Source organism: Ixodes scapularis, unplaced genomic scaffold (genome assembly GCF_016920785.2).
Source record: "Ixodes scapularis isolate PalLabHiFi unplaced genomic scaffold, ASM1692078v2 PGA_scaffold8__174_contigs__length_109621045, whole genome shotgun sequence".
In the NCBI taxonomy this organism is placed as follows: Eukaryota; Metazoa; Arthropoda; class Arachnida; order Ixodida; family Ixodidae; genus Ixodes; species Ixodes scapularis.
In genome coordinates this window covers 30,548,820-30,574,548 of record NW_024609883.1, presented here as the reverse complement: position 1 = coordinate 30,574,548, position 25,729 = coordinate 30,548,820, and the positions used below count along the sequence as shown (strand labels likewise).

General features: G+C 44.8%; 1 protein-coding gene across 2 annotated transcripts in view; it reads left to right on the top strand.

Moving 5' to 3' along the window:
* The window catches only part of LOC115311604 (zinc finger protein 525-like), a 53,287-nt gene extending 28,253 nt beyond the window's left edge, over positions 1 to 25,034 (top strand). Inside the window, exons 1-3 of one of the 2 annotated variants that reach the window (XR_006076664.1) lie at positions 10,126 to 10,241; positions 17,391 to 17,506; positions 18,493 to 18,942. Coding sequence is in view for 1 of the 2 variants with exons in the window: in XM_042286602.1 (XP_042142536.1) it covers positions 17,479 to 17,506; positions 20,216 to 21,123 (936 nt within the window). In the remaining variant the exon portion in view is untranslated. Of the gene's footprint in view, positions 1 to 10,125; positions 10,242 to 17,390; positions 17,507 to 18,492; positions 18,943 to 20,215 lie in introns of those variants that run through there. The other variant, XM_042286602.1, reaches the window with a different exon arrangement.
* Positions 25,035 to 25,729: the final 695 nt, after the last annotated feature.

The following is a 25,729-nucleotide window of genomic DNA, read 5'->3' as shown; positions in this document are numbered from 1 at the left end:
ACAAGCGTCGCTGCGGTCGCCGCGCCCTGATTGGGTGAGGCGTACCATGACGTCAGGGGGAGTACTCCGCTCCGCGATCTCGCATCGGCTCGCTTCCCAGCACCGGTTTCTTGGTTTGGCGTTGTGTGCCGCAAGCTCTTCGAGGAGCTGGACTTCGTTTACCCGATATACAAGACGTTGAGTTAGGCCGATATTGACGTGCTTCCGTACATTTTATAAGCCTGCTCGTCCCTTTTACCTTTAAAATTGGGTTACAAATCCCGAAAGCTATCGGAGGAGGCAATTCCGCCGATGAACCTTCCCGCCCGTCCACACGACAGAAGGCAATCTTGCGAGGGGTCGGTGAAGCGGTGGCGCAAGTGTTTCAGACGCTGGAATTCTGTTCCTTGCCTGTTCATGATTTAGGACGATATTACATCCCGCTTTCAAGGCATTTGAAGTGGCATTTATATCATGGGCCTTTGAGTGGTCGGCAAATTAGTTCGTGACCCCCGACTCTGCGCTTCCACTCTGCATGCGCTGGTTCGCAGATGTTTTAAAGGCCCTGCGTCTGATTATCTTTGAAGTGCTCGTGAAACAGGGCTGTTTTACATAAATGTAGCTTCTTTGTGAATTAATTATATAGTTTATACACGTATGCAGGCATATTTCTTAGAAGATGCACAATTACTGAAAATTAGTTTGTATGGTAGCAGCAAAAACGGCCGAATCGCCCGCAGGTGCCTGTATGATATGTATTGAACTGCCCAAAATATGCACAGCAATAGTGCCGTAATTTGGAATGTTTATACTTTTTTCGCGACATTCTTTATTCCAGTCTTGGGTATTCGGAAAATACACCGTTTAGTCTGAATTGTCATTTCCAATTAAAAGAGACACTGCTGCAGGTCCCCAAAAGCTTCCTCAGCCTTCAAACTCCCTGCAGTTGGACTCTCTGACAACAGAGCGAAACAGGAGTAAAAGCAAGCATTTGAACGTCTGTCCAGCGGTAGATGCAGCACTAGTAGCAGAAAATGTGGAACCTGTGAAGGGCGACAGTCTGCGTGAGAAAAACTTCTGGTATTTTAGCTTCAGGACACTTCGATTTAAGTAAAATCTCAATTTTAGGGCTTAAGGGACTAATAACGAGCTAGACACCTTCGCTTACGTTTGTTATACATTACTTGAGGGTTGATATAAACAAGTCCACAAATATCACCCGTGTAGTCCTTTGAAATACTATCCGAATCCAGCAAAGGTTAAATGCGAGCAATGTATATATTAAATGTTCCTTGTTTTTTTTTTTTTTACTTTGCTCCTGCACTTGCGCTGTCTTACTTGTGATTCTCTCCCCATGGCCCAGATTGTATTTAGCATGTTGCTCGAGGAGCATGCAGCTTTTCTGCTTCGGAGATCTTGTTTAAAGACAGAGATACAAAAGAAAAATAGTATACATAACCTGCCAATTTATTCAGACCATCAACAGCATTTATTGTGCGAGATGTAAATCCATAATGATGCTCCTGCAATTGTGTCCATATTTCTTTATTTTCATATACCAGCTGCGATTCATACGTTGCCTGCCCTGTCAAGCATGCTTAAAATGTTGGTTGAAGTTTCGCCTGTAGCTACAGGCCATACCTAAATAAAGGCTCATATAAATATGTACACTTCCTATGGAAAACACGCCTAAAAAAAAATAAATAGAAACGAGCGCGCCGACAGCTAGCGTCGTCACAGCCTCCACAGGGCGAGCGGGGCGAGTCGGGGAAAAATTCTCTCCTCGCCGTGACGTCACCCCGGTTCGCCGTAAGGGGGCGCCACGCGAACTTCTCGGGGCTAATACGGAGAAAGCCTGGCACATCGACGACGGAGCCATAGAGCGCGCGGCCGCAGGAAAAAGGAGAGGAGGAGCGCGCCGAACGGTGACCAATATGGTAGCGCAGAGCAGAAAGGGCAGACCTAGACAGCGAGCGCTTGGGCCATGAGCGGCCGCTCCTCGAACCACGCTTGTTTTTGTGTTTTCGTCACCGTCGTTTTTGTACTCCGGGAGATACGGGCGCGGCGATTCGAAAGGGCGCAGGGAGAAACGGGAAAGGGTGGACGTTGAGTTTCTCCTCTCCACGATAGCGACAAGAAAAGAGAGAGAGAGAAAAAAAAAAAGATTGTTTCTGCGTTTGGCCGCTCGCTCTTTTGTGGCGCTAGCGGACAAGGTTCTCTCCGCTCCCGTTTCTCCGCCCCTCCTTTCCCATTTACGGCGGCCGTCTTTTCACGCGACGCGCCAGGCTTTCTCCGTATAGTTTGGTTACGGTGGGGGGGGGGGGGGGGGGGGGGGGGGGGGGGTCGCGCGCCGCGCGCAAGGAGGTAAGAAAGAGGAACGAAACAGCTTGCAAAAGCCGGCAAAAAAAAAAAAAAAAAACCACGGAACTGAGAAAGAAACTAATGAAAAAGAGCTTTTTTTTTTTTTTTTTTTTTTGCACAGCGCAGTTTGGTTACGGTGGGTCGTGCGCCGCGCGAAAGGAGATAAGAAAGATAGGCGGAGAGCCCTCGTCTAAGCAACGCCTAAGCAAACAAAACAGCTTGCGAAAGGCGGCAAGAGAAAAAAAAAACAAAGAGGAGTTTCTTTTTTTTTTTTTTTTTCTGCACAGCTATAGTTAAGTTACGGGGTCGGGCGCCGCGCGCAAAGAGGTGAGAAGTTACTTCGATTTTTCAGGATAAAAGGACCGTTCATTATGCGAGTAAATACACGGACGAAAAAATTTTACTTCACGTAATGAGCGCCCCCCCCCCCCCCCAATTTTGCATCGATTTTTCGGAAAAAAAGTGCGTTCATTCTCCGAGTAAATACGGTAATAAGACTATTTCTAGCTTACCCAGAATCTTCTCTTATACTCTCATAGCCGATTTTCGGTCATCTCGAACTGAACCTGGAGTCTGGAGGATTTTCGTAATTTTCGAGGAATCTTTGCACAGATTTCACGCAAACCATCCATTGTGTCAGACACAAAGAAAGCAGGGTGGCTGGTGTTGGACCACGTTACAATGTTTTCCCCACGGAAGGAAGAATGATGCTGGTGTAAACACCCTTCCTTCTTGCTGAATGCAGGATGATGTTTGAGACGTCTTTCACTGTTAGGGCATCTGCAACCAATTGCAGATGCGCTTGTCCGTGTCTACTCGCTTGTAATTGTCCCCTGTGTCGCGCAAAAAACCTCTATCCTGCATCATGAACCAACTAGGCCAACAACAAGTTTTAACCAATTCATTGCCACGGCCGACTTCTTGTAGGGCCAGACCAAGAGAGTGGTTGCTGCAATGAATGTAAACTGACTGGCTTGACATCAGCAATCCTTTTTTGCACTCCAGAAAAGCGACCCGACATGTTTCCAGCTCCATCGAAGCATATTCCTAGCATTTTGTCGAAGCTAAGCCCAAACGAACAGTCATGTCCTTCACAGCACGGAAAGGTATTTCCGACTTTGTGTCGGGTGGATTGTATACGCGGATAAAATCTTCATGCACTTTCATTGACTCTCTGTCCACCCAACGCAAACACAATGTGAACTGCTGGTCTCTCGTCACGTCGGTTGTATCATCAGCAATGATTTTGAAAAAGACACTCGTCTTTATTCCAGTGCTGAGGTCGTGCTGGAGCATTTGCGCCATGATTTCAATCATCTCGTTTTGGATTGCCCCACTTAGCCACTTGTCTCTTCGAGTCAGCCTCTTCTTTAGTGCAAGTACATATCGCCTCATCTTTCGTCCGGCAACTCGATCAAGTTATCTTCTTGTTTGGCGCGCCCTTGCAAAGCCTGATCAGTGGTACAAAGGTATCGCACCAAACTGACGATCACGTGCAGCGTAGCTTGTGCACCAAAAAAAAAAGCTCGGTACCTTGAATTAATTTTGTGGATGGGGCTAGTTGGTTTATGTGTTTAAAAACGTGAAAACCACACGGCCAAAGAAATTAAGAGTTAACAGCCATCTGTGTTGTACATGTTATTTGAGTATCTTTTGCGATTTTAAACCTTTTGAGGAACTCGATAACATCTTTGCGCTTTAGATCATTCGCTACCGTCTAGAAGCGTTTTGAAAAGACAGAATTTGCCTATAATAATAATTATCAATTTTGAAGGCTGTGCTCAATAAATTGCACAGGATAAACAACACAAACTTTAATAAATATGTTCTCTCAGTCGATTCGGGGCCATGTCGGTAACTGAAAAACGGTCGACAAAGGCCGCCATTGGTCTCGTATTAATGGGCGACAGCGTTTGTGATTATTGCTATCACGTTGAAGAATCTACTACATAGACTAATGCGAATGTAGCTCGCGCTATAAATGCGAGGCTGCAGCCCTCTACAATAATCTTTCCTGTTAAAGTAATGAATGAGCTTTATATTTTTTTTCTTCATTTGAGCGGTTAAAAATACGCCGAGGCAAGCGCGCAGTTATTTTTCTATGTCAAGATCGAGAAATGCAACTTTCTCTCGAACACGTCACCGCAATGCGGTGTTTTTTTTAAGTCCAAAAGTGAGCCGCCTCGGTGGCTCCTGAGCAAAGCGCCGGCCTACGGATTCCTCGGGGGTAGGTTCGAATCCCGGCAGAGGTGCACGTAGTCTGACGAAGGCAAATCGCGGAGAAGGCACCGTATAACCGAGATTTCAGTTGCACGTCAAGATCCCCGGGTGGTCTAAAGTAATCCTTGGTCCTCCGCTGGGGCGTGTCAAATGCCCGTTGATGGTTTGACTCGTAGAACCCCCAAATATGACTTGTAAAACCAAAAGCCCACCAAAAGCGGTCAGGGGGTCTGACATACTTTACGCGGAAGTTCACGTATAATGGTACATTAGCCTTCTGAAGGTGGTGGATTCATTATTGAAAAGAGATAATAAAAAAAACATTTTTTTTATGGGTAATTTTTTCCGGAATCTCTCTTTCGCGAAACTATCAAATATTATTCTGGGCAGCTGAGGCGTTTAATATGATTGAAAAAAAAATGGCTGGAATAAAAAGAAAATACAGTATTACATAATGTAGCCTTCATTTCGCCGGAATTAATGCCACTGTGGCCCAAAATATTATTTGGTATTTACACGCAAAATAAGAAAGAAAAAAAATTCGTTTTCTTTTTTGCTCACGTAAAATAACCTTACTAAAATTTTAATGGTTACTTTCATTATTTAACTACGTCTTTGTGCTAAATACCTTCGCAAATCTCTTACAAAACTGTTTTTTGCAGTTATTTCATAGGGCCAACGAAACCTTGTGAACTCACTGCAATGCAGTTCACGCGACCTAGGATTCTAGAATTCCCATCTTGCTTTGCTACGTATGCACACACACAACATTGAAACAAAACCTACCAGATTTGTTTTAGTTCTGGGTATGATACGGTCCGCTGCTGCCGTGCCGACGTTTTTGGATATTTCCGGCCCTGCAACCACGCATCAAGGATAGTCCTTTTTGTTGCCATAATGATGAAAGTGTAAAACTTTAAATATACTGTTCTTTTAGCGTTGCACACGTAAAAAAGGGGGAAAAAACGAAAAAAAGAACCCGTACATCTTCTGATGTTGAGATGTCCAAAGAAACCGTCTGCAGATTTTACAGTGGCAGATCTACAACTGCAGTTTCAGTGAAATGACGGGGCGAGAAGAAGGAAGGCTGGGGAAGAGGAAGCAGATGGACTGCTGGAGACGGGGAAATTACGTCCCTCTCGTTCCAGCACCTTCACTGGCGATGCCCTCTTTTATTTCAGCATGTTTTCTGTTTTTATGATCGCCTTTGAAAATAGGGTAAAACCGTCTGGGTGTATTATAGGGCTCCCGCCTGAACATACGTCGGGCTAGCTCGCCAAGAACCAAATGGTGTTTCGGAAACTAGACACAGAAATACATAAAAGGTTAAAACAGCGCAAAAGACAGCGGACAGGGTAAAGAAGGACACAGACAGCGCTCTGTCTGTGTCCTTCTTTACCCTGTCCGTTGTCTTTTGCGCTGTTTTAACCTTTTAAGTATGTCACACCAACTCGCCCAGGCTTCAACCTTAGCAACAGAAACACAGGCGACAATGCCGCGATTCTTTGATGTCTCCGAGGGCCACAGTGGTAGCGGCGCCTCAACGCAGACTGCAGTGCGATATCTCTCCTTACAACCTGTGTCGCCTGCTAAGTCCTCCTCTTGCCTTGCGAGTTAGGAAGCTTTTTCTCCCTCGACTTGCTTCATCTGTAGGCCATCCCCCGTTCAAGAATGGTTTTCTTTTTGCGCAGGCCGTCTCCCCTCCCCGGGATCGGCTCTCCACATGGAAGCAATCCCCAAAACAACAACAAAAACGCAGTTGAAAAAAAAAAAAAAAGAAAGAAGTTAGAAGAAATTTTTGTTTCTGTTTTGCTTCTGTAGTAGCAATCCATCGGGCTTATCCCAGAGTATAAGTTTGACCTTGATCAACATCTATCTCAAGTCGACCTTCGCTACTAGAGATCAACGACCCTACCTACAGAACCGCGGAGTCTGCATCAGATCGTGCATTGACCCTGTCCTCAGCGACCTCTATTTAGCGCACCACAACAGGAATTAAAAAAATAAAAAAAAAAAAAAAAACTATAGATACCTCCAAAGTTATAAGAGGGTTCCGGTATGTCGACGATTATTTAATTAATCTATTTCTGTATCTTCGACTTTTCGTGTTCACCACCATTTACGCTTGTCCTATGAGCCCAGGGGGAAAAATACCGCTATTACCATTCAACTCGGCGCATTCAAAACACTCAATAACTCACTTACAAAAGCTTGCTCCCATTCCATCGCAACGAGCTTGGACGGACAAGTCTCTAGACTAAAACGCGCAGGATATCCAATTTCTCTATTAACATCTGCGGCCGAAAAGCTCATCAATGAAAATAGGCAAGACGTCTGCGTTCAACAAAAGCAAAAAGAATAAAGAAGCCCATCATTGCGGAGTAAACTTGGAAGTCATTTTCTCAGCTCCAAACAAACTTCACAGCTTGTGCAAAAAAGTAAATACCCCCCCCCCCCCCCCCCCTTTCCAATTACAACTGTCAGCCACAAAAGAAGCACAAGAACACCTTTGTCCCCTGTACAGAGAAGGTTTCGTTTCGACTCAAAAGCGGCGCGCGTTCTGCAGGCGGCGACAGTCGCAGAAACAAAAAAACAGACGCGGTAGTAAAAAGGAACTGCAAAGCAGACGACATCAGTACACCCCCCCCCACCCAAAAAAAAAAAAAAAAAGTCAAAATATCTCGGCAAATTATATTTTTATCGGTTATCTATCCATTCAATATGTTCTTTTTTTTTTCTTTTTCAGTAAGGATGATAAAATAATGCATTGGCAACTGATATGAAAAAAGTTCGCGCCGCTTTTGAGCCGAAACGATTGTCTGTTAAAGACGCCGGCTCTCGGCGACGTATGCTCTTTCGTTGGCGGCAGTTGGCGTTGGGACCGCTTGCGCCATCTCTTGTCTCCCGTGCGAAGCGGCGCCGTATTGTTTGAAGACCGGTGGCTTCGCTGGATTTCCATAGGAGCTAAGCCTTTTTCTTTCTTTACGTTTTCCTCAGGTATCGCTCTTTGCAATTTTTACAAAAAAAAAAAAAATGTGGGCAACGCTGCACAAAGTCGTAGCGCAGAAACCGATTTCCGCGGTCGATTTAAAGAGCCTGGCCGCTCCTTGAATCACCCAGTAGTAGGCTGTATCGCGGATCGGGAACACGTCGGTGTCGCCACCGGCGGCCATTGCTTGACACCAGCCAATACAGTAAGAATATTGAAGCATGTATGCTGTGCTCGGGGGCTAGTATTTTATGGTGTACTACGATCCTTATTTCATTTATTATACTCTCAGGGCCCGAAGGGTGTTTGGAGATCGAATCGGATGTTTGGAGATCGAATCGGTATTTGTCAAACGTTGAAATGCCAATTAAAAAAAAAAAAAAATTACCGGAGCATTGTCGGCTGAGCAGCCTGAGCTGGCAAGCTTGCTCTCGTAGTGGAGAGAACGAAGGAAATTGCCGTCAATAGGGAGTTTTAGTAGACCGTGTTTCCCGCTCCGCTAAGTCCCTCCGCTACCCGGAACTCTACAGCCAAGGCCATCGGCGCGCAGGCGCAGTGGCGGTTTCTTCGTAGCGGAGGGCTGGCGGAGCGGGAAACACGGTCTACTAAAACTCGCTAATGAGACCGTCCTCGGGAAAGCCCAGAAGTTGATGACTGACAAAAACGTTCCATCTCGACAGTGGCTTTCCGGCAGTGAGCGAATTCCGCGTAGCAAAGCCATCGAGCTTGTCTGCTAAACCCACTGATCTGTATGTCTATTTGCTGGATCGCGTTTGACCAGCTCCGCCTATGGACCGGAATGCGGTCACTGGCGGCCATCTTTAGGTAGAGTTGGTAGAGTTATATCATCTCTAGCCATCATAGTAATATGGCGGACAGCGCAATGGCAGCAGGGTGCCATAAAATAGCCGTGGATCTAGTACACTCTATCGTGGGAGATATTTCGTGCTTGATTGAAGTTGTTCGACGACGCAGATTCTTGAAACCCGGCGTGAACGGTAGCCTCATCTTTGAGGACCCGGAGAAAGTTCTACGAAAGCGCAGCACCGGGGGAAAGCAGCGCAGCTCGCATCGAAAGCAGACTCCGTACCGGCGTCTGCTTTCGATGCTAATTTTGATGCGACTTTCGATGCGAGCTGTACTGCTTTTCCCCTGGTGCTGCGATTTCGTGAAACTTTCACCGGGTCCTCAAAGATCGGGCTTCCGTTCATGCTGAGTTTCAAAAACATGTTTCGTCAAACAATTTCAATCAAGCACGAAATATCATCCACCCTATTTTGACGGCAGCCTGCCACCACACCTGCCAAAACGCTGTCTGCCATAGATGGATGACAGTGACTGCAGGAGCTGTACCTTGGCTAGAGGTAATATAACTCTACCTAAAGATGGCCGCCAGTGACCGCATTCGCAAAGCGGGCAAACGCGATCCAGCAATTGTCATTGAGATCAGTGGCTAAAACCACACAGTGGCTAAACCCAACTCAACGAAACCGCCACTGACTCCGCGGTAACTCTAGGTCGCTCTCGTCTCATTGAGCTGCACGAGCTGCACTACATTTGTCGCCCAGCGGAGTCACTCTCGACCACAGAGTCCCATGCATTGGGACTCTGTGGTGGCCGCCAGTGGCGACACTCGGCCCCAGCTACCAAGGCCGCGGTCCACAATTCAGCTTATTAATACTAGAGAGTTGTTAGTCAGCGCTGTGTAAGGGTCTCTTTCCTTTGGGTGTGTGGACTTGGGCAACTGTTTTGCGGGTGCGCTGTTCCAACACCTGCTGTTCCCCCTGTACATCATGTCAACGGCAAGTTTCAGTTTCGGTTTTTCCGGGTTATACATTTATCGTCTACTATCGTCTCCGCACTGCATTGCTCGCGTCGTAGTGGATTAATCAGCACTTATTTCGCGCGATTCAGTAAGCACCTTTTTCTTCTCCTCATCAGACACAGCGAATAACGAAACAATATCGATTTTGTTGGGAATGCGGTAGAGTGAAAACTCCAAATGGATGAATGCAACGCACGCCCACGGCTCTGGGATCGCCGCACCTATCCATCCATCAGTCCAAAGGACCCAAAGGACCCTGTTTCAGTGGCGCGCCTAGCGGCAAAACTTTGCACTTGCGACAACGGTGGCGGTCGTGGTGGTATGGTGCCTCGATTGCGTCTTCGACTGGTGTGTTTAGCGCCATATCCCGCCCATACATCAAAAGTGGTCCCAATGTGGCAACAAATGACGCGAGTGTCATGCTGGTGCCTGTCGCGATCCTGGCGGTTGACCGTAGAAATGCAGGCGAAAAGCACGAGCGGACGCGAGTGTCGCTGTCGTCACGGCGTCGCTTTAGGTGTCCCAACTTCCAGCTGTCCTAGCTTCCGTGAACTGTCACAATGGAAAGCGACCTGCAGCAGAACAGGCGTCTGCCGTACTTACCACAACTGTTGGGACACCGCCAGGGTCGCAACCGGCGACAGCATGACACTTTTATGACGTCATCAGGCGGAAATCAAGGGACCACTTTTTTGGCCGCGGTAAACACACCAGTCGGAGACGCGTTCCAGCCCCAGGCACCATAGTGGTGGTTCATTGTTTTCCGAATCTCTTCACGACAGCGAGTTTTTGGAGGCGAGATTGATTTCATATTCTGAAACTTCTAGACCTCTCCTTACTCAGCAAGAGGGTACCTTTCTTTGCAAGGTAAAACAGCGCTGTGTCAGTGCCTTCCTTGTTTTTTATTCACGCTTTTTTGCGCTGTTTCACCTTGATACAGTAGCGTATCTCGGGTCAGCGGCACCCGATGCGGTGGCCCGCGTCGTTCCTGTAGCGTCGGCAAATATTCGGGTGATGATAGCCCAACTCTAAAGCTCAGCCCGTCAGCGCATGTCTATGAGCGTCAGATCACGCAGCCGCTTGTGGTTATTGCGAGTTGATGAGAACGAATGGGTGGTGCTTTTGCAAGTTGTCAACTTCAAGGATCAGTTTTCAATTATATGTGCTGAAAGTACAAACATGCACGACCGAAAGTTGTCCCCGAGAAGAGAAGCATTGAAAGGACTTAATTTGACTGATTTATAAGACGTTATTTAGAATTGTACAAGTTTGTATGGGAGCAATACCTGAAAAGCAAGATCCCATTGGCCTCGGAGGAGTGTCACCTCACAGGAGTGTCATTCTCTAGTTATTCCCCAAACTTCGACCGCCTCCATATCTTGTTTAAACTTCACAGTTTTTGAGTGCAAAACAAAAGCAGTGGAGGATTACTGTTTACGAGTGAGACAAATATACTTGTCAAAATAACACCCCAAAATGGCAGAGGGAGTCCCTCAGGAAAATAAAAAAAAAAGGGGGCGGGGGGGAGGAGGGGGGGGGGGGCGGAAGTGGGGGTAGTTTTATAAAATATTGTGTTGTAAAGGTTTCTCTGGCCTGCATATTTGGCTCAGACCAGGAAGCGTAGCCCTGAAAACTACTTTATTTTTCCTAAACACTTACCTCAAAGCGCACTTTCGTGGTTCCAGACACTTGTGCCGTTCCTCATGACGATGCACCAAGCACGAATAATTTGTGTTTTAAATATATGACTTGCGCTGTGGCGTGCATTTTGTATTAGCAGATTCGATTTTCTCAGCAAGAACAAATCGCAATGACTACCAGCATATAGTGCAATGACGTCACATGCAAACCATGTCTCGTGCAAATTAGTTCAGTTTCCTGGTGAAATGTGATGTTTGCAACACTAGCAAAAGTAGACGTCGAAATTGTAAAGTTGTGCAGTATCAATAGTGGTCTGGATAATATACAGCAGCCGTATCAAATGTTAGAGAGCCTGACTGCAGTGATGTGATTGCTGCACCAAGGGGCTAACCCTGCTACATCCTGCTACATTTGACCAAAATATGGGTAATCTGCGCCAAGCCTGCGCCAAAAAAACAATTTCGGTCGCCTTTCAAAACCAAAACTAAGCTGAGTACCGTAATTGAGCATGCCTGTGTTATGTGGCACAAGCGGCCGTCTGACACAAAGTACCCTGCATCAATTGGCCATCCGGTTTTGCATGGTTTTTCTGCCGTCTCGCGTTTCAAGCTCTCGTCGTCAAGTGGGTGTCAACTTGCCTCTTTTTCAAAAATATTTTCAACAATAGACGCGGGTGTGCCTGGACGCTCCGACACTAGCGAACCAGCCGGTTAACAGCCATGCCGTCATGTTGTGAAACGCGGCGGGAGTTACTTTGTGAGCTGAAGCACTCGCTCCTGAAAGCAACGGCCTTGGGAAAACTATATTTCGTCCTTGCCTCGCGCGATGTTGGGTGTTGCCGTCCCCAAGTTCCTGCAAATATGGCGCTTTCTAAAATGAAACTAAGTACCGCAGCATGTTTATCAACATTCCTGTTCTTGTTTAAATCATGCGTTACTATAAAAGTCCCTTTTTAACTCAAAGACTGCTGTGTGGAAGTACTGATTACCTAGGTTTCTCTCGGTGGGCTTTCTTTCGAGAGGTACCCTGATACATGAAAAATCTGCCGCGAAAGGAAGTCTGTGAAGGGATGTGAGCTAAACCAAGGCAATGTCTGCACGCTGAACCTGCACGGCGCCCATGTTTGTCTCGAGTTCAGTCGTTGCATTAAGTGCTCCAAGAAAGTGTTGACACTGGCTCGCAATGCCTTGCATCAATGCGATCAGGTTTTTTTTTTCTTCTTTTGTGCGTGTGTGTGTCTGTGTTTAGCTTGTATTTTGTTTGCCAGCGTGGCAAGCACGCGCCGCTGGACTGTTTTTTGTCTTATCCTTGACAGTTACATTTTGCATACAAATTTGGGAATCGGTTGGCGACGGAGCGGAGTGGCACGGTTTCGGTTTTGATCGAACTGCCATTGTCTTCGTTCGCGCGATGAAGCACGCACAACTGCAAGCCTGCAGAAGTTGCCCTCACGTGTATGCGAACACGATTGCACGACAGAGGTACCAGCCGGTGCACTTGCAGTCCATTGTTTCACGTTTGCTTACTTTTGACGAAAATCTGGCACGTCGGGAACCAGTAAAACGGTGGCAAGCGGTTTTTCGGAATTGCTCGGCAATGCCTACAGCACTGTACAGTTGTGTGATGTCTCAGCAGTAAAACCACAAGCAGCGAGTTCCGTCACAACAAGTCTAATGAGAATGCAATACAACACAACACAACACAAAGTGCCCTTCGTTTATACAGCACTGAAAATAAATATTTTTATTTTTATTCGGATATCTTCTCCAAAAGCGACTTTTGCTGCTCTGAAACATTGTCTTGACGGCTCCAAAAGCCACTTTACTGCTCCAAAACACTGTTTTGGTTGCTCCAAAGACCAGATTTGCTGCTCCAAAGCACTGTTTTGGTTGCTCCGAAAGGTGCTCCACAATGGCTTAGGCCAATCACATCACTGTGACTGATAAAGCACACAGCCGTAAAATGAGGGCCCAAAAGAAGTGCACGTAAAACCAAATATACCATCAACCTCTCGAGGCAGTATTCTGCGAAATTTTTAGCTTGTGCAAGCTGATGCCCAAGTGTGACTTGTGTGAGGATTATAAACCCTTTTTCTTCTTTTTTCACGAGTTTCCGTTTTTCAAAAAGTCTTAGTTTGTCCTTCGGGCTATGTATATGTAATTTGGAATATCATTGTACATATCTATGCATTTATTTTGCAGTAAGGCATCGTGCATCGGATTCTTTTTAAGATTATAATTTCTTATCTTTCTCTTCCTGCACATTTTGTGTCTTTCCCTTCAGACCTATCATGTGAGCACAAAATCCTTTTTGGCATACCCCGCAACCACTGTTTCACACTGCCAAACGGGGAACAAAAAACCATGCTTCAGGGAACTCAACGGCTAGCATATTTTTGAGTATCGTCCTCCCGTGTCGGTCTCAAGCAGTTATGTGAACTTCATACAGTCTAACTTATTGGTGATAATAAAAATATATTTAATTACTGACTAAAGATTTGGCAACATAGGCCAATCACCTTAATTATACACGTCACATGCAAATGAATTCCCAAATTATCTGAAAGACGTTCTGCAAATCTTCCTCGGCATTTTTATCCTTGATTGGCGCATGCATAAGTGATTTTGAGGGCCTTAAACAAAGCTTTGATTTTGAAGCTCATTTAAATAACTATGTGTTTCTGACACATGCATAGTGTCTCACACATATGGAAGTATACTATTGCTTTTATGTGATGAACAGCAATTTCATTTGTCTGTGTTCTGGACAAGAACAAAGTACACAGGGGTGCCTGGAGGAAGTATGACAATTACGCACGCATACCTACAGAAAGTGGCCAATTAAGTAGCTGTCATGCCGAGTAGAGCATGAAATACTACTTTTTTTTAAACAAAAATTGACCAATTAGCAAGCGTGATGCTTATTTGCAGATTGAATTGACCTGCGTCTCGTCAAGAACCAACCTCCACAGCCAGGCTGTGCTGTTCATCTTGTATAAGAAAATATTCGCTTGGGCACAACATTTTAGGTCAGATTCGATCTGAGTACAAATTGTGTACAGGTGTCACAAAAGAAAATTTGCAGTCTTTTTTGCCGCAAAAATAAACTAGGCATCGCCGAACGCTCTTTCTCCGCCCAAAGGTAGCGCTAAAGGTCACAACCAGATGCCAAAGTTTCAGCCCGTTTCATCCCAAAATTTCCATGGGAAAATGGCGGCCGACGGAGTTTTTGAACACATGGGGCTGTATGGCATCAGAAACTGAAAACGGGCGAAAATGGGCTCCATTTTCCGATTGAAATTTTCAGAAAATCACTTATAACTTTTGATTAAGTTATCGGATCGGGCTGAAACTTTGGCATCCGGTTTTGACCTCTAGCTATACCTTTGGCCGAAAAATGAGCGTTTGGCGATGCCTAGTTTATTTTAGCGATAAAAAAGACTGTAAATTTTCTTTTGTGACACCCTGTATATGTAGATTTGACTAAACAATTTCGATCACTCTTCTCTGCACGATTCTTTGCGTGCATCATGTTGCTGAGTGTAAACACGTCCGAAAATTTTGTAAGTAATAATGCTTTATGCCCAGTTTCATCGTCATCATATTTTGGAAACTATATTTCACAAGATATATGGCAGCAAGCTGCCCCTTCTGTGATTTTATGCACTAATTAATTGCTTATTTCACGTGCACAACTATGATTCAACTTTTAATACTGTGACAGAAAGTTGTATCAATCACGTGTATTTTAGGCAACCTACCACACTCTGTGGCAATCACGATTCAGGTAAAATGTATGACCGAGGTAAACAAATGGATGTTGAGTCATATAAACATGTTTCAAATGTTTATACCAATTTTGTTTCTTCTTTGACCGTTGCATAAAATTAAATAATGCAATTTTTTAATTTTTTTTGTACCTGAAAATTTAACTGGATTTTAGGTACGATAAGACGAAAGCTATATAGTTACTCCTCTCATTGCAAAAATAATGCCTGTTGCCGAAATAATGCGGAAAATAAATTCTTGATCTAGCAGTTCAAGTCGGTTCAAACTGGTTTGAATTTTTTGCTTTCCGGAACTGATTCGAAAGCCGTGACCCAGAACCCGAAATGAACTGATAAACATTTCGGTTCGACACTTTGGTCACATGCAAGCCGTGTATATTGCCACTGTCGTCCTTTCCCCTAAAGTATTCAAACACCAAGGAGCATGCTACGAGTGTAGTTACACGCACTGCATGTGCTGCAGCAGTAGCTTGTCTTAAAGAAACAACCTAAAACAAATGTGCCACCTTGCATTTCTGGATGCCTTCTTTTGGTCATTTACTTCAAATCTTCTATACGAAGAAGGCGAGTGCATGCGGCACGTTGACCTTCATTCCCAGCATTCTCGTTGATGCCTGGGCAATTTAGCAATAGGTCTATTACTTTACCAGGCGTCATCTATTTTGTGCTGTTTTTCAGGCTAACGTAGCTTGCGCTGGGTTCTAATTCTTTTTAAGCTGGTTGTGCATGTGAGAGGAAACGACGTGCTCACGCACTGTGGAAGCTACACCAAGCTCCACAATGTAGCACGAAATAGTTGACGCCGAGTATAACTGCAACCATTAGGGCTCGTAAATATTGAGCACTTAACCATCTAAGTATAGTTCACTTCATTGTGAATTAAATGATTGTACCGCGGAAAGGGTTTAGCAGCACTCAAAACATTTGCAAGGAGGACAAACCGACAGCTCCAAACCTAATTTGACAGCGAACATTGCTCTAAAACTTACCTTGGCCGACAACGTTGCTCCGAAGGTTATGTATTTGTTTACTTTCCAGCAAGTTCTAGACCTGCCTTTTTTGTGCATTTGCAGCTTGCCTTCAGCTTGGCGAGAAATATTTCTTATCCACCGGTTCTGCACTCGATTACAAAAGTGGAGGGGGGTCAGTGACCGCGGGTCTTAATGCACTGCAGCTCAAATAACGTGGATGAAAGCTTGTGCTTCAGAACCCGGAGATCCAAGGTTTAATCCCTGCCCTTTCCAGTTTCGATCTGGATGAGAGTCATACCGACATGAGGTCGCGTGTCGCCACTGCGCGATGCACGTTAAAGAGACACTGACAGTTTTTATGCTTGCTAAGGTTTTTGCTTGTATATGACATATAAGAGCCCAACTAACATGACGTATAAGATTCCGAACGAGAACTGGCCGGTTTGAGTCGCGCTCACTCTCGTCTCTGTGGTCACGTGCCGTTTTCTATGGTTTAGACACAACTACCAAAGACAATCCTTGTTGTGGGTCATTAAAAGCATGCACTCAATACTAAAAATAGACAGAAATATTATATCCATTTTTTGTAGCTCCTAAAAAGCTGCAAATATGTCGATTGAAAAAAAAAAAGAAGTTGCACAGCCACGTGACTTTTGGTAACTTGCTCCTCCACTATATTTCTTCTTCGTCCCCAGTTCAGTTTCGGTTTCAAGCAGTTGCATTTTCCAACATTATTAAGAATAAATGTGACACCTTAGAAAAATATTGATCGGGTAGTCTTCTGACACCGTTATAGATCGCCTGGCGATATATAAAAAATAAAATATGTTTACAAATCTCTGTAATGCCGAATTAGAGTGCAGCTCTTGAGGAGGAGGAGGGGAGGGTATGTCCCTGCTCCCTTTCCGTTCCCTCCTTCCCTCCTGCTCCCCTCTTATTTAGCGGGAAATTATTGCTCAAGTTTTTTTGCTAAATTTAGCGGAAAAATTTCCCCGCTAAATTTAGCGGGGAAATATTCCCCGCTAAATTCAGGAAAAGCAGGAAAATTCAGGAAAAGCAGGAAAATTCACCAACATTTTTCCTCTAAATTTAGCGGGGAAATTTAACGAAAGTTTTCATCCTAAATTTAGCGAAGAAGCTGAATTGGTTTTGAGGTCACGGGGCATCAATTTCCCCGGCGAATTTAGCGGAAAATTTCTTCTAAATTTAGCGTGACGTCACGTTTGCCATAATAATGTCACACGTGACAGCACGTGTGACGTCACGAGGGTAAAATTTCTCCGCTAAGTTTCGCGTAAAATTTCCCCCTCTAAATTTCGCAGGATAATTTTACCCTCGTGATGTCACACGTGATGTCACGTGCAACATCATTAGGGAAATGTCCCATAATGCAGCGGTGGTTATGTTGACGCTGACGCCGCTCAACCCGGAAACCAGCGCCTAAAAGCTGCGCTCTAAAAAAAAAAAAATAATAAATTTGGGAGGTGTCAATAGCCTTTTAAGGACCCCAGGCTAGCGGTCGTACTGCAGTGGCAGAATTTGATTTACAGTGGAGACGACAGACACCCATTGGGGCTCACTAACCTCCCGCTGTCTAAACTTGCTGTATGATTACAGTTCCGGGAGCCTCGTGGAAAACGGCTTGGCTTCTGTGAGACAGTGTTTGGCGAGTGCCATCGGACCCTGACCCCATCCCACAGTTCGTATGGAACCGAATCAGTCTTCATGTCATGGTAAGTTCATTGTTTCCACCTGTGGCTTTACTATGGCTGGTCATAGTTTAGAGCAACTCTTGTACGGCTGTCCCCATAGGCTCCCTACGGGAGCCAGAGTTGTGCGTCTGTTTTGAACGTGCCGCCGCATAATTATTATAAAAAATGCAAAATGGCAATTCCTTCAACATTAAAACCGTTGCACTGCCCCTTTAAGATTTCAAGATGGCTCGACACGCAACTCTGGCTCCTGTAGGGAGCCTTTACAAGAAGTGGAAATACCAGAAAAAGGTGTGCATGGTGATGAGGGTTGGGCTTAGTGAAGCCGAAAGCAGCAAACTAATGATTTTAAAGGAGGGTCATGGCAGCAGCGAGTAAATGTTGGGCTAGTTGAGTGTTGACTTCCTCTACGTGGTATTCTGGGCAGTTTTGGCCACCTTGACAGGGGCTGAAAATTCTTTCCAGTTCGGGTATTCGTTGCATGCTTTTAAGAGGCAACATCTTGGCAAAGTTTTGTGTTTTGTATTTCTATTGGTGGTTTTGTGATGTTCTGCATGCCTGATGGCTACGAAAATGCCATAGTATCGTGCAGTTGACTGCACGGCTTTGATTCGAGAGATCTCCATCAAATAAAAGACACTGCAGGCTGTGGCCGTCAAGCGTAGCCTGGGGCTCTGTTGTGGCCAGTCGCTTCAAATACGCATCGATTTCACGCAAGCACTTGGAATCCTCGCTTTATTTTTATATCAAGTTGGCACACACCGGAATCTTTCAGTGAGTCAAGACACTGGCATTTAAAGATTGATCGAAAGAATAATTTATGTCTGCCACTTTCAAACAAATCAAAGAAAAATATTACTAAATTTACATTTTAGTTTGAAGCATGTGTCCATATGGACCATACATGAAGAGTTGCTATTTTTTAGACATTAAATAATACAGTATTAATAATTTTTTTTTGGTAAAGCAAAATGCTTTTACTCACATTAAATTTTGGATGCTTCCAGGTTTGTGACCAGACAGCTTATATGAAGGTCTTGAACAGTCATCAGCTGAGAAACCACACAGAAAAAAAAAGTAAATTTTAAGAATGTGTCCGGAGAGCATTGAGGATTGGGATCGTTTGATGTAGTATTGAACCTGGGAATCCGCAAGCCGGCGCTTTGCCCGAGATAATCCAAGAGCCACAAAAGTTTTTTTTCTTTTTATTGTGCAATAAAGTGTCTCTTCATGAAGCAAGAAATGAGACATAGCATGAAACTATTGGTGCCATCCTCTCAATTTAATCATTTGTGCACGTCGTCATCCACGACGACGCATGTCCGCGCAGTATGTCCTAGGAGTTTTCAGTGATCGGCAGCAAGTTGGACACAAATCTTGTTTCCTTATCTTATCACCTGGGTTCTAGAATTTTGTACAGCCTTTTCAAGTCTGCATCTGAGACATCTCCGTGTGAATATCATTCATGAGATTGCCATGGTAGGTTGACGTTGCACTCGTGTTATCTCCACTCGTAGGAGAAAATGCACCGCTTGCTTTTTGGCGGACACAAGCACAAGCGGCACTATCCTCTGCACTCTTAAAGGGCCACTCGGGTACATGTTTTGAATTTTAGGGTTACGACGCTTTTTAGTGAAGGAAGTGTTCCTGAATTACGAGGTGTCCGTTTCAATGCATTTTGCAGTCTTGTAGATATCCTATCTCAAATATTTGTCTGGGGTGTCTACAGCGAAACAGAAACTACCGGCATGATGGCAACCTTTGTGATCAGCTGCATGGCCATCGTGTTACGTAAAGTTTGTACAGTCCTATTTTTCTAGCGATGAGCAAGACGAATTTCCTACTGAGAGCAATTATAGTGGTGGCCATCTTCCTTTTTTTCAAAAAGTGCTCAAACCCCTTTTTCTACTGCAACTAGAAAAATTAAACCTATTAACAAGTCAAACTCAATATATGAGAGGCAGAAAACAGCTAGATGACTTTAGGTCTGCCCCAGCCCTCGTGCAATGTTACCCTCAGGGTATCGGCTCAAAAAGTGAAAGTTCCATCAGTGCACGCTTCCTCCGCACACGGAAGGCGCCACAGGCTGCTGAAGGCACCTCACTCCAGCGCCAGTTCCTCCGCTAGCGGCGCTACGCGCGTTTTTCAAAGTGCCCCTATAGTTCCCGCATGGAGCATATAACATTGCCTCCATATTAGCGAGATATGACTGCATTACTTGTTGAAATTCTACTGCTAACTTGAAGGGAGACTTTCGATCCGACCTACCATAGTCGGAACAGTCATTGACCAATTAGAAAATGTCATATCTAACAATCTAAAGAAATATTGTTTTTGTTCCACTCTTTGAATAATGAGGTATCCAGGCCCCAAGAAGTATTCAGATCCAGATTTTGTTTTTCAAGTCTAGGATTTTCTTGCGGCACAAAAAGAAAGAAGAGAAAATTCTGATAAGTCAGGAATACTTTCGAAGGCAAGAAGATATGTAAAAGTCTCATCTAGAAATCGAGATTTAAAAAATATAATTTTTTCTAGGATTTTTACTTTTCAAGAAAAGGGACTCCCCTTAATGATGGCAGTTGCATTTGAGTGCTTCCGTGAATAGAATTTTGAAGCGCTGCAAAATATTGAACTACAGCTGCGGCAAAACTGTTAATGACAACTCTTCCAAACTAACTGGCTATCTTGGTTGGGTTTTCCTTGTGTATCAATACATATATTTTATTTTAGGTGATGGAGCCACATTGTTGGGAGAGACCAGCTACCCACTGAAAGTCACCAAGGACATTTGGTTCGCGTGCTGTTCCTGCACCTATGTCACCAGAAATCAGCATGTCATTGTGAGCCACCTGGCTGCCCATGGTGATGAACAATCCAGGTGCCAGCATCCCATGTCTGGCCCTAAGTCCCAAGTGCTCGGCAACACTCAAAAGCACAAGAGTGAAAAGCCATTTAAGTGCAAGCTCTGCCCCAAAGTCTTTGCTAAAGATTCCCATTTGAGAAATCATACCCGAACGCACACTGGTGAAAAGCCATTTGAGTGCAAGCTGTGCCCCCAAGCCTTTGCTCACAGTTCCAATCTTAGACAGCATAGTCGAAAGCACACTGGTGAAAAGCCATTTAAGTGCAAGCAGTGCCCCCAAGCCTTTTTTCAAAATTCTGATTTGAGAAAGCATAATCGAATGCACACTGGTGAAAAGCCATTTAAGTGCAAGCAGTGCCACCAAGCCTTTCCTCAAAATTATTATCTGCTACGCCATAATCGAATGCACACTGGTGAAAAGCCATTTAAGTGTAAGCAGTGTAACCAAGCCTTTGCTCACAGTTCTAATCTTAGACAGCATAGCCGAAAGCACACTGGTGAAAAGCCATTTAAGTGCAAGCAGTGCCCTCAAACCTTTTCTCAAAATTCCGATCTGAGAAAGCATAATCGAATTCACACTGGTGAAAAGCCATTTAAGTGCATGCAGTGCCCCCAAGCATTTGCTCTAAATTACTATCTGCGACGCCATAATCGAATGCACACTGGTGAAAAACCATTTAAGTGCAAGCAGTGCCCCGAAGCCTTTGCTCGAAATTCCTATCTAAGGAAGCATAATCTAACGCACACAGGTGAAAAGCCATTTAAGTGTAAGTAGTGTCCCCAAGCCTTTTCTCATAATACGAGTCTGAACTGCCATTATCGAAAACAGTGTTTAAAAGCCTTCCAAGTGCGAGCAATGCTCCAAGAGCTTTGCTCAGTGTAGGAGTTTATCCACCAGAACCAAATGCACACGTGCAGAATGCCTTGCGGTTGACCCGTAAGCTGAGCTTGCTCCGTGTGTAATGATTTAACTCGTGCAAAACTTAATGCCTTTTTATTCAAAGTATGTATATACCTGAGTGCAAGATTGGTCCAAGGCCTTTGTTCAGATTAATAACTCGCCGCACTGAAGCGCCTATGCGTAATAAGCCTCACACATTCCAGCAGCGTTCCAGGCCATTTTCTAAACGGTCTTGCCTCACCGGGCACATGCTAACACATGAGCTTACCAAACCCCAAGGGCATTTGCGTAAAGCCTGCACGACGTAGGCCTTTCAAATGCCAGCAATATCCGAGAAGCTTTGATCAAATTTCCTGCTTGGTTGGCCACACAACGCAAGTGTGTGAATAGGCCTTAAAGGACACATGCAAAGGAAAAATAACATTTTTTTAAACAGCCTGGTTAGGAAAAGGAAGTCATAAAATTAATTTACTACGAAAAATAAAAATTTTTAGAGCTATATTTATGGCACTATACGAATTTGTAGTTGGCGCCCGCTGGCGCCTCGTAAAAGTGGCCGCTATTTGTCATATGACCGGCCGCAATTTGTCACGTGATACTTGCACTCTTTTGGAAGCTTCCTATGGTCTCTAAAAGTTACATATTCATCTTTGTTTCAAGTGCAACAAGACATGAAGATTAATAAGTCACTTTTAGAGCCCAAAGGAAGCTCCTGAAAATGCACAAGCAGACATGGTAGGCCTGTGCGCCGGTCAGATGACAGCGGCGGCTCCGTGGAGCAGACAAACTTACGCGGCAACGGTGGTGTGGAGAAACATATTGAAACGGCGACGCACCACGCTCAGAGTGTGGCAGCGGCGTGACTTTGAGGCGGCAACGGCACAAAAGTGTACCACGTTACCCGCAGCGGCTCCCACGGGCGCCAACTACAAATTCGTTTTGCGCAGTAAATATAGCTCCAAAATTTTTTTTCTTCATTGGAAATTAATTTTATAACATTATTTTGCAATCTAGGCTGAACATTATTTTTCAGTCTAGGCTGTTTGAAAAAAATGTTTTTTTCCTTTGCATGTGTTCTTTAAGTTGTGAGACGTAACGCAGAAGTAACGCAAAAGTGTGAAGTAACGCAAAACTTCACAGCCTGTTATTGTGAAGTAACTTTTTCCAAGATTTTTCTTTTGACGTTCTGTACCGTGCCAAGACCTCATTCTAGCAGTTTCCTCAGAGGGGGACTGATTGGCAAGTGTGTGCACCGCAGCACTTCCTGCTACAGTCGAACCTCGATATATCGAACTGCGCGGTGATGGCAAAATAGTTTGATACAGCCAGAATTCAATATATTAAATCGCATCAAAAACGCGTTAGAAACTTGTTAAAAGCGCGTGGCCGTCGCGCTCCGCGAAGCACCGACCGACCGCAGAGGCGGGAGCAGCCGCATTAAATATCTGGTGCGGCTCGTACTTGGCGAGAACCTGCCTGAGGCCACTCTGGATCAAGCCACTTCTTCATTTCCACTTCATTGGCGTCCTCACTTTCCCCCGAGACTGTCTTCCCGACAATGTTAAAGCGGGCCTTAAAACGTTGCAGACAACCGCTACTGGCATTGAAGTTCTCGGCGCCGAGAATGAATGCAAAGGTCTTGGCCTTCTGTTGTAACATCCGTTCGGATACAGGAATATTCTGGGCCCTTGCGTCGATGAACCATTTGTGCAGCGACTTCTCAACAACTTCAAAGGCAGCTTTGCGTACACGCCGCGCGCCTGAGTGCTGGTTCTGTTCTGCCTTGGCCTTTGTGTGACTCTTGTTTTCCAGTAGAGTACTCAAAGTGCTTTTGGTAGGCCTAAAGCTTCGACGACGCTCTACTTTTTTTCTCCATTATCAACCCGCTGGATAGCTTCTAGTTTTGCAGCAAATGTCAGGGACGTCCGTTTTTTAGTGTTTGGAGCCATCACTCACGCAAGGCAACAGGACACACGAAAGAACTACGATCACACGCGTAGCACTACTGATAATACGGAGGAGGAGGAGTTGGTGCGACAAATGCAGTGCGTCGTTGGCGTTGCGACGAACTATCCAGGCAGCGGCGTGCGCGCGCCGCTACGTTCAAATGGCGCCCTCGGCGTGTGTGTAGGCATTCGGAAGCGCCCATTGCGCCACCGCTATTATCTTCGAGGGTGTTGCAGGAAAGCTCGCCGCCTGTCAAAAGAGTGCGGGCTATTTGGGGTGGCGGAGTTCGGTATATTCATTTTATGCCCTACCCCGTTTGAAATAAAAAATAAAAAATGCATGCGATTTTCTGCGTGATATAGAAAGCGTTCGATATAGGCAATAATTCTATATATCCGTGTTCGATATATCGAGGTTTGACTGTACTTGTTGGTACACCACTCCTTAAATCCCTCGTACTGCCCAGTAGGTTTTGCTTTACATTGGCACTGTATCCATTTTAAATACTGCATAATGCCCCTTCAGGACTGCATTGACAAACGTTTTGGAAAATTTTGAACTGACTAACATGCTCATACTCAAAGTGCTTCTGCCTTCTTACACTGGCATCTTCACAGTTATGTATTTATTTCACACCTGTGTTCAGATATCACTTTCCTTTGTGTTACGTGTTCCCAATATTTTCTTGCTCCGTGTTCATTTTCGTGGCAGTTGTTTCCGTGTTGCCTGGCTGTCTGCATCAGAATTTTCAAACCGTAGATGTCATTGGTTTGCTGGAAAATTCCCTTTGCTTCTTTTTTGTGTAACACAGGATAGTTTGTTTTTCTGCTTCACTGATGGCTAATGTTCTTACATTTTTTAAATAATGAAAAGGGTCTGTGAAGCTAAGCCTCAATGAATACTAACTCGGCCATGAATTTGCTTCGTTTACAGGATCCTTTGAATCGCTGCTTAATGTGGGATTGTTCACATGCGTAATTAATTTGCAAGTACAACTTTATTGTGGCAATACTTTTTTTTTTATTCTTATGTCGTTTGTCTTGAGCAAAATTTGGGGATGATAAATATGTAATCAGACTTCTGTTTCACTGTTTCTCAGAAATATAGGTTGACAGTCAAGCTCCCGGAGTGGTTTTTTTTTCTTTTCTTCCATTGCATATCTTAGCTGAAGCAAATGTGCTGCAGGCAGAGTAGCTCTTTACAAGGTTTCCCCTTTGCCATCCCGCTTGATGCTGGGATCCCACTGTAGCAGTTTTGTCGCCAAGAAATTGACTAAGTCTCGGCTTCTCGTGTCGATTCTGACCATAGCCCAATTCCTGCCCTCCAGCAGGTGGTTTACGTAGGAGGTGACGCAATGTTTTTTGTGCTGTTTTATGCATGTGAAGACATTGCACTGCATTCTCAAATGGTATGAAAAAGAAACGTGGCAGACTAGAGGAACTTCGTACCAATTTTATTGGGCTGATAGTCCTCAGCACGGGCATCTTTGTAAGTGCATATTGTTAAACGACAGTTGCTTGCTTTTGACCATCGCTATCTGGCACTTATGTGACCACAATATTTTGTTGCACCGGGCACTTGTTCTTGGAAGCTGTTGTTGTGGCTCCTGTCTCTCTTCACCAAAATTTATAGATTGGATGTCGTCGTACAAGTCTCAGTGTTTTTCGTCTCAGTGTTTTTTCATTTTCTTTTAGTTATGACTTTTTGACTGGTTTTCAATTTGCACCGAACCTGAGTGCACTGAACGTAGTAACTTGGCGAAACTTCTCGTTTCTCGAACTTTGCTTTATATTAAAAGTTACAGAGAAATTAAAATGACAAAATCATGCAAAAACTAACCTCCTTTATGACGTCCAAAGTCCTGGCTTGGGTGGTCAGTGGTAGAAGCGAAGTGATTACCGTAGCCATTTGGCTGTTGTTTACGTTAGTGGTCACTTCCCCTGCAGCTGCATGTGCGTCAATTGCTCGTTGCTTGCTACGGCCCTCCACAGCGTGTGCCGGCATGAATTTACCAGGTCTGTCAAATTTGGAGATCCGAATTCTCAACAGAAGTGCAGAGCTGGGAGTAGTACCGTTCAAGGACACTCCAAGTAAGCGTCGGGAGCGCGCTGGCGAAGCCTTTCGGCCCCAGCTCGACAATGCTCAAGTCCCAGGCAAGTTTTGGGTGGGCCTCCTGTGGCGCGAGACCACAGGAGACAAATTCATACATTCGCTTCTTGCGAAATGTGCCGCCAGGTTTGTACCTCGTCCGCTAGGATCCGCAGGGTCGCCTGCGACGCCTCTTCCACCGCTTGGTGGCGACTATGTCGATGGGTCATCGCGCATTGTTTCTTGTTTCTATACTCTCTAAGCTGCATTTGTTTTTTTCTCGTCTAAAATACTTAAAACAAAAATTACTCTCATAAATAATTGAAACGGTTTGCACCACTTATATTTTGTATTTCGACAAAAAAAAAAAAGGTTTTAGCAGCTCTGATCGGTCGTAGGCAGGAGCTGACCGGGACCGACGACGTCACGAATTCGTCGCAGGCCG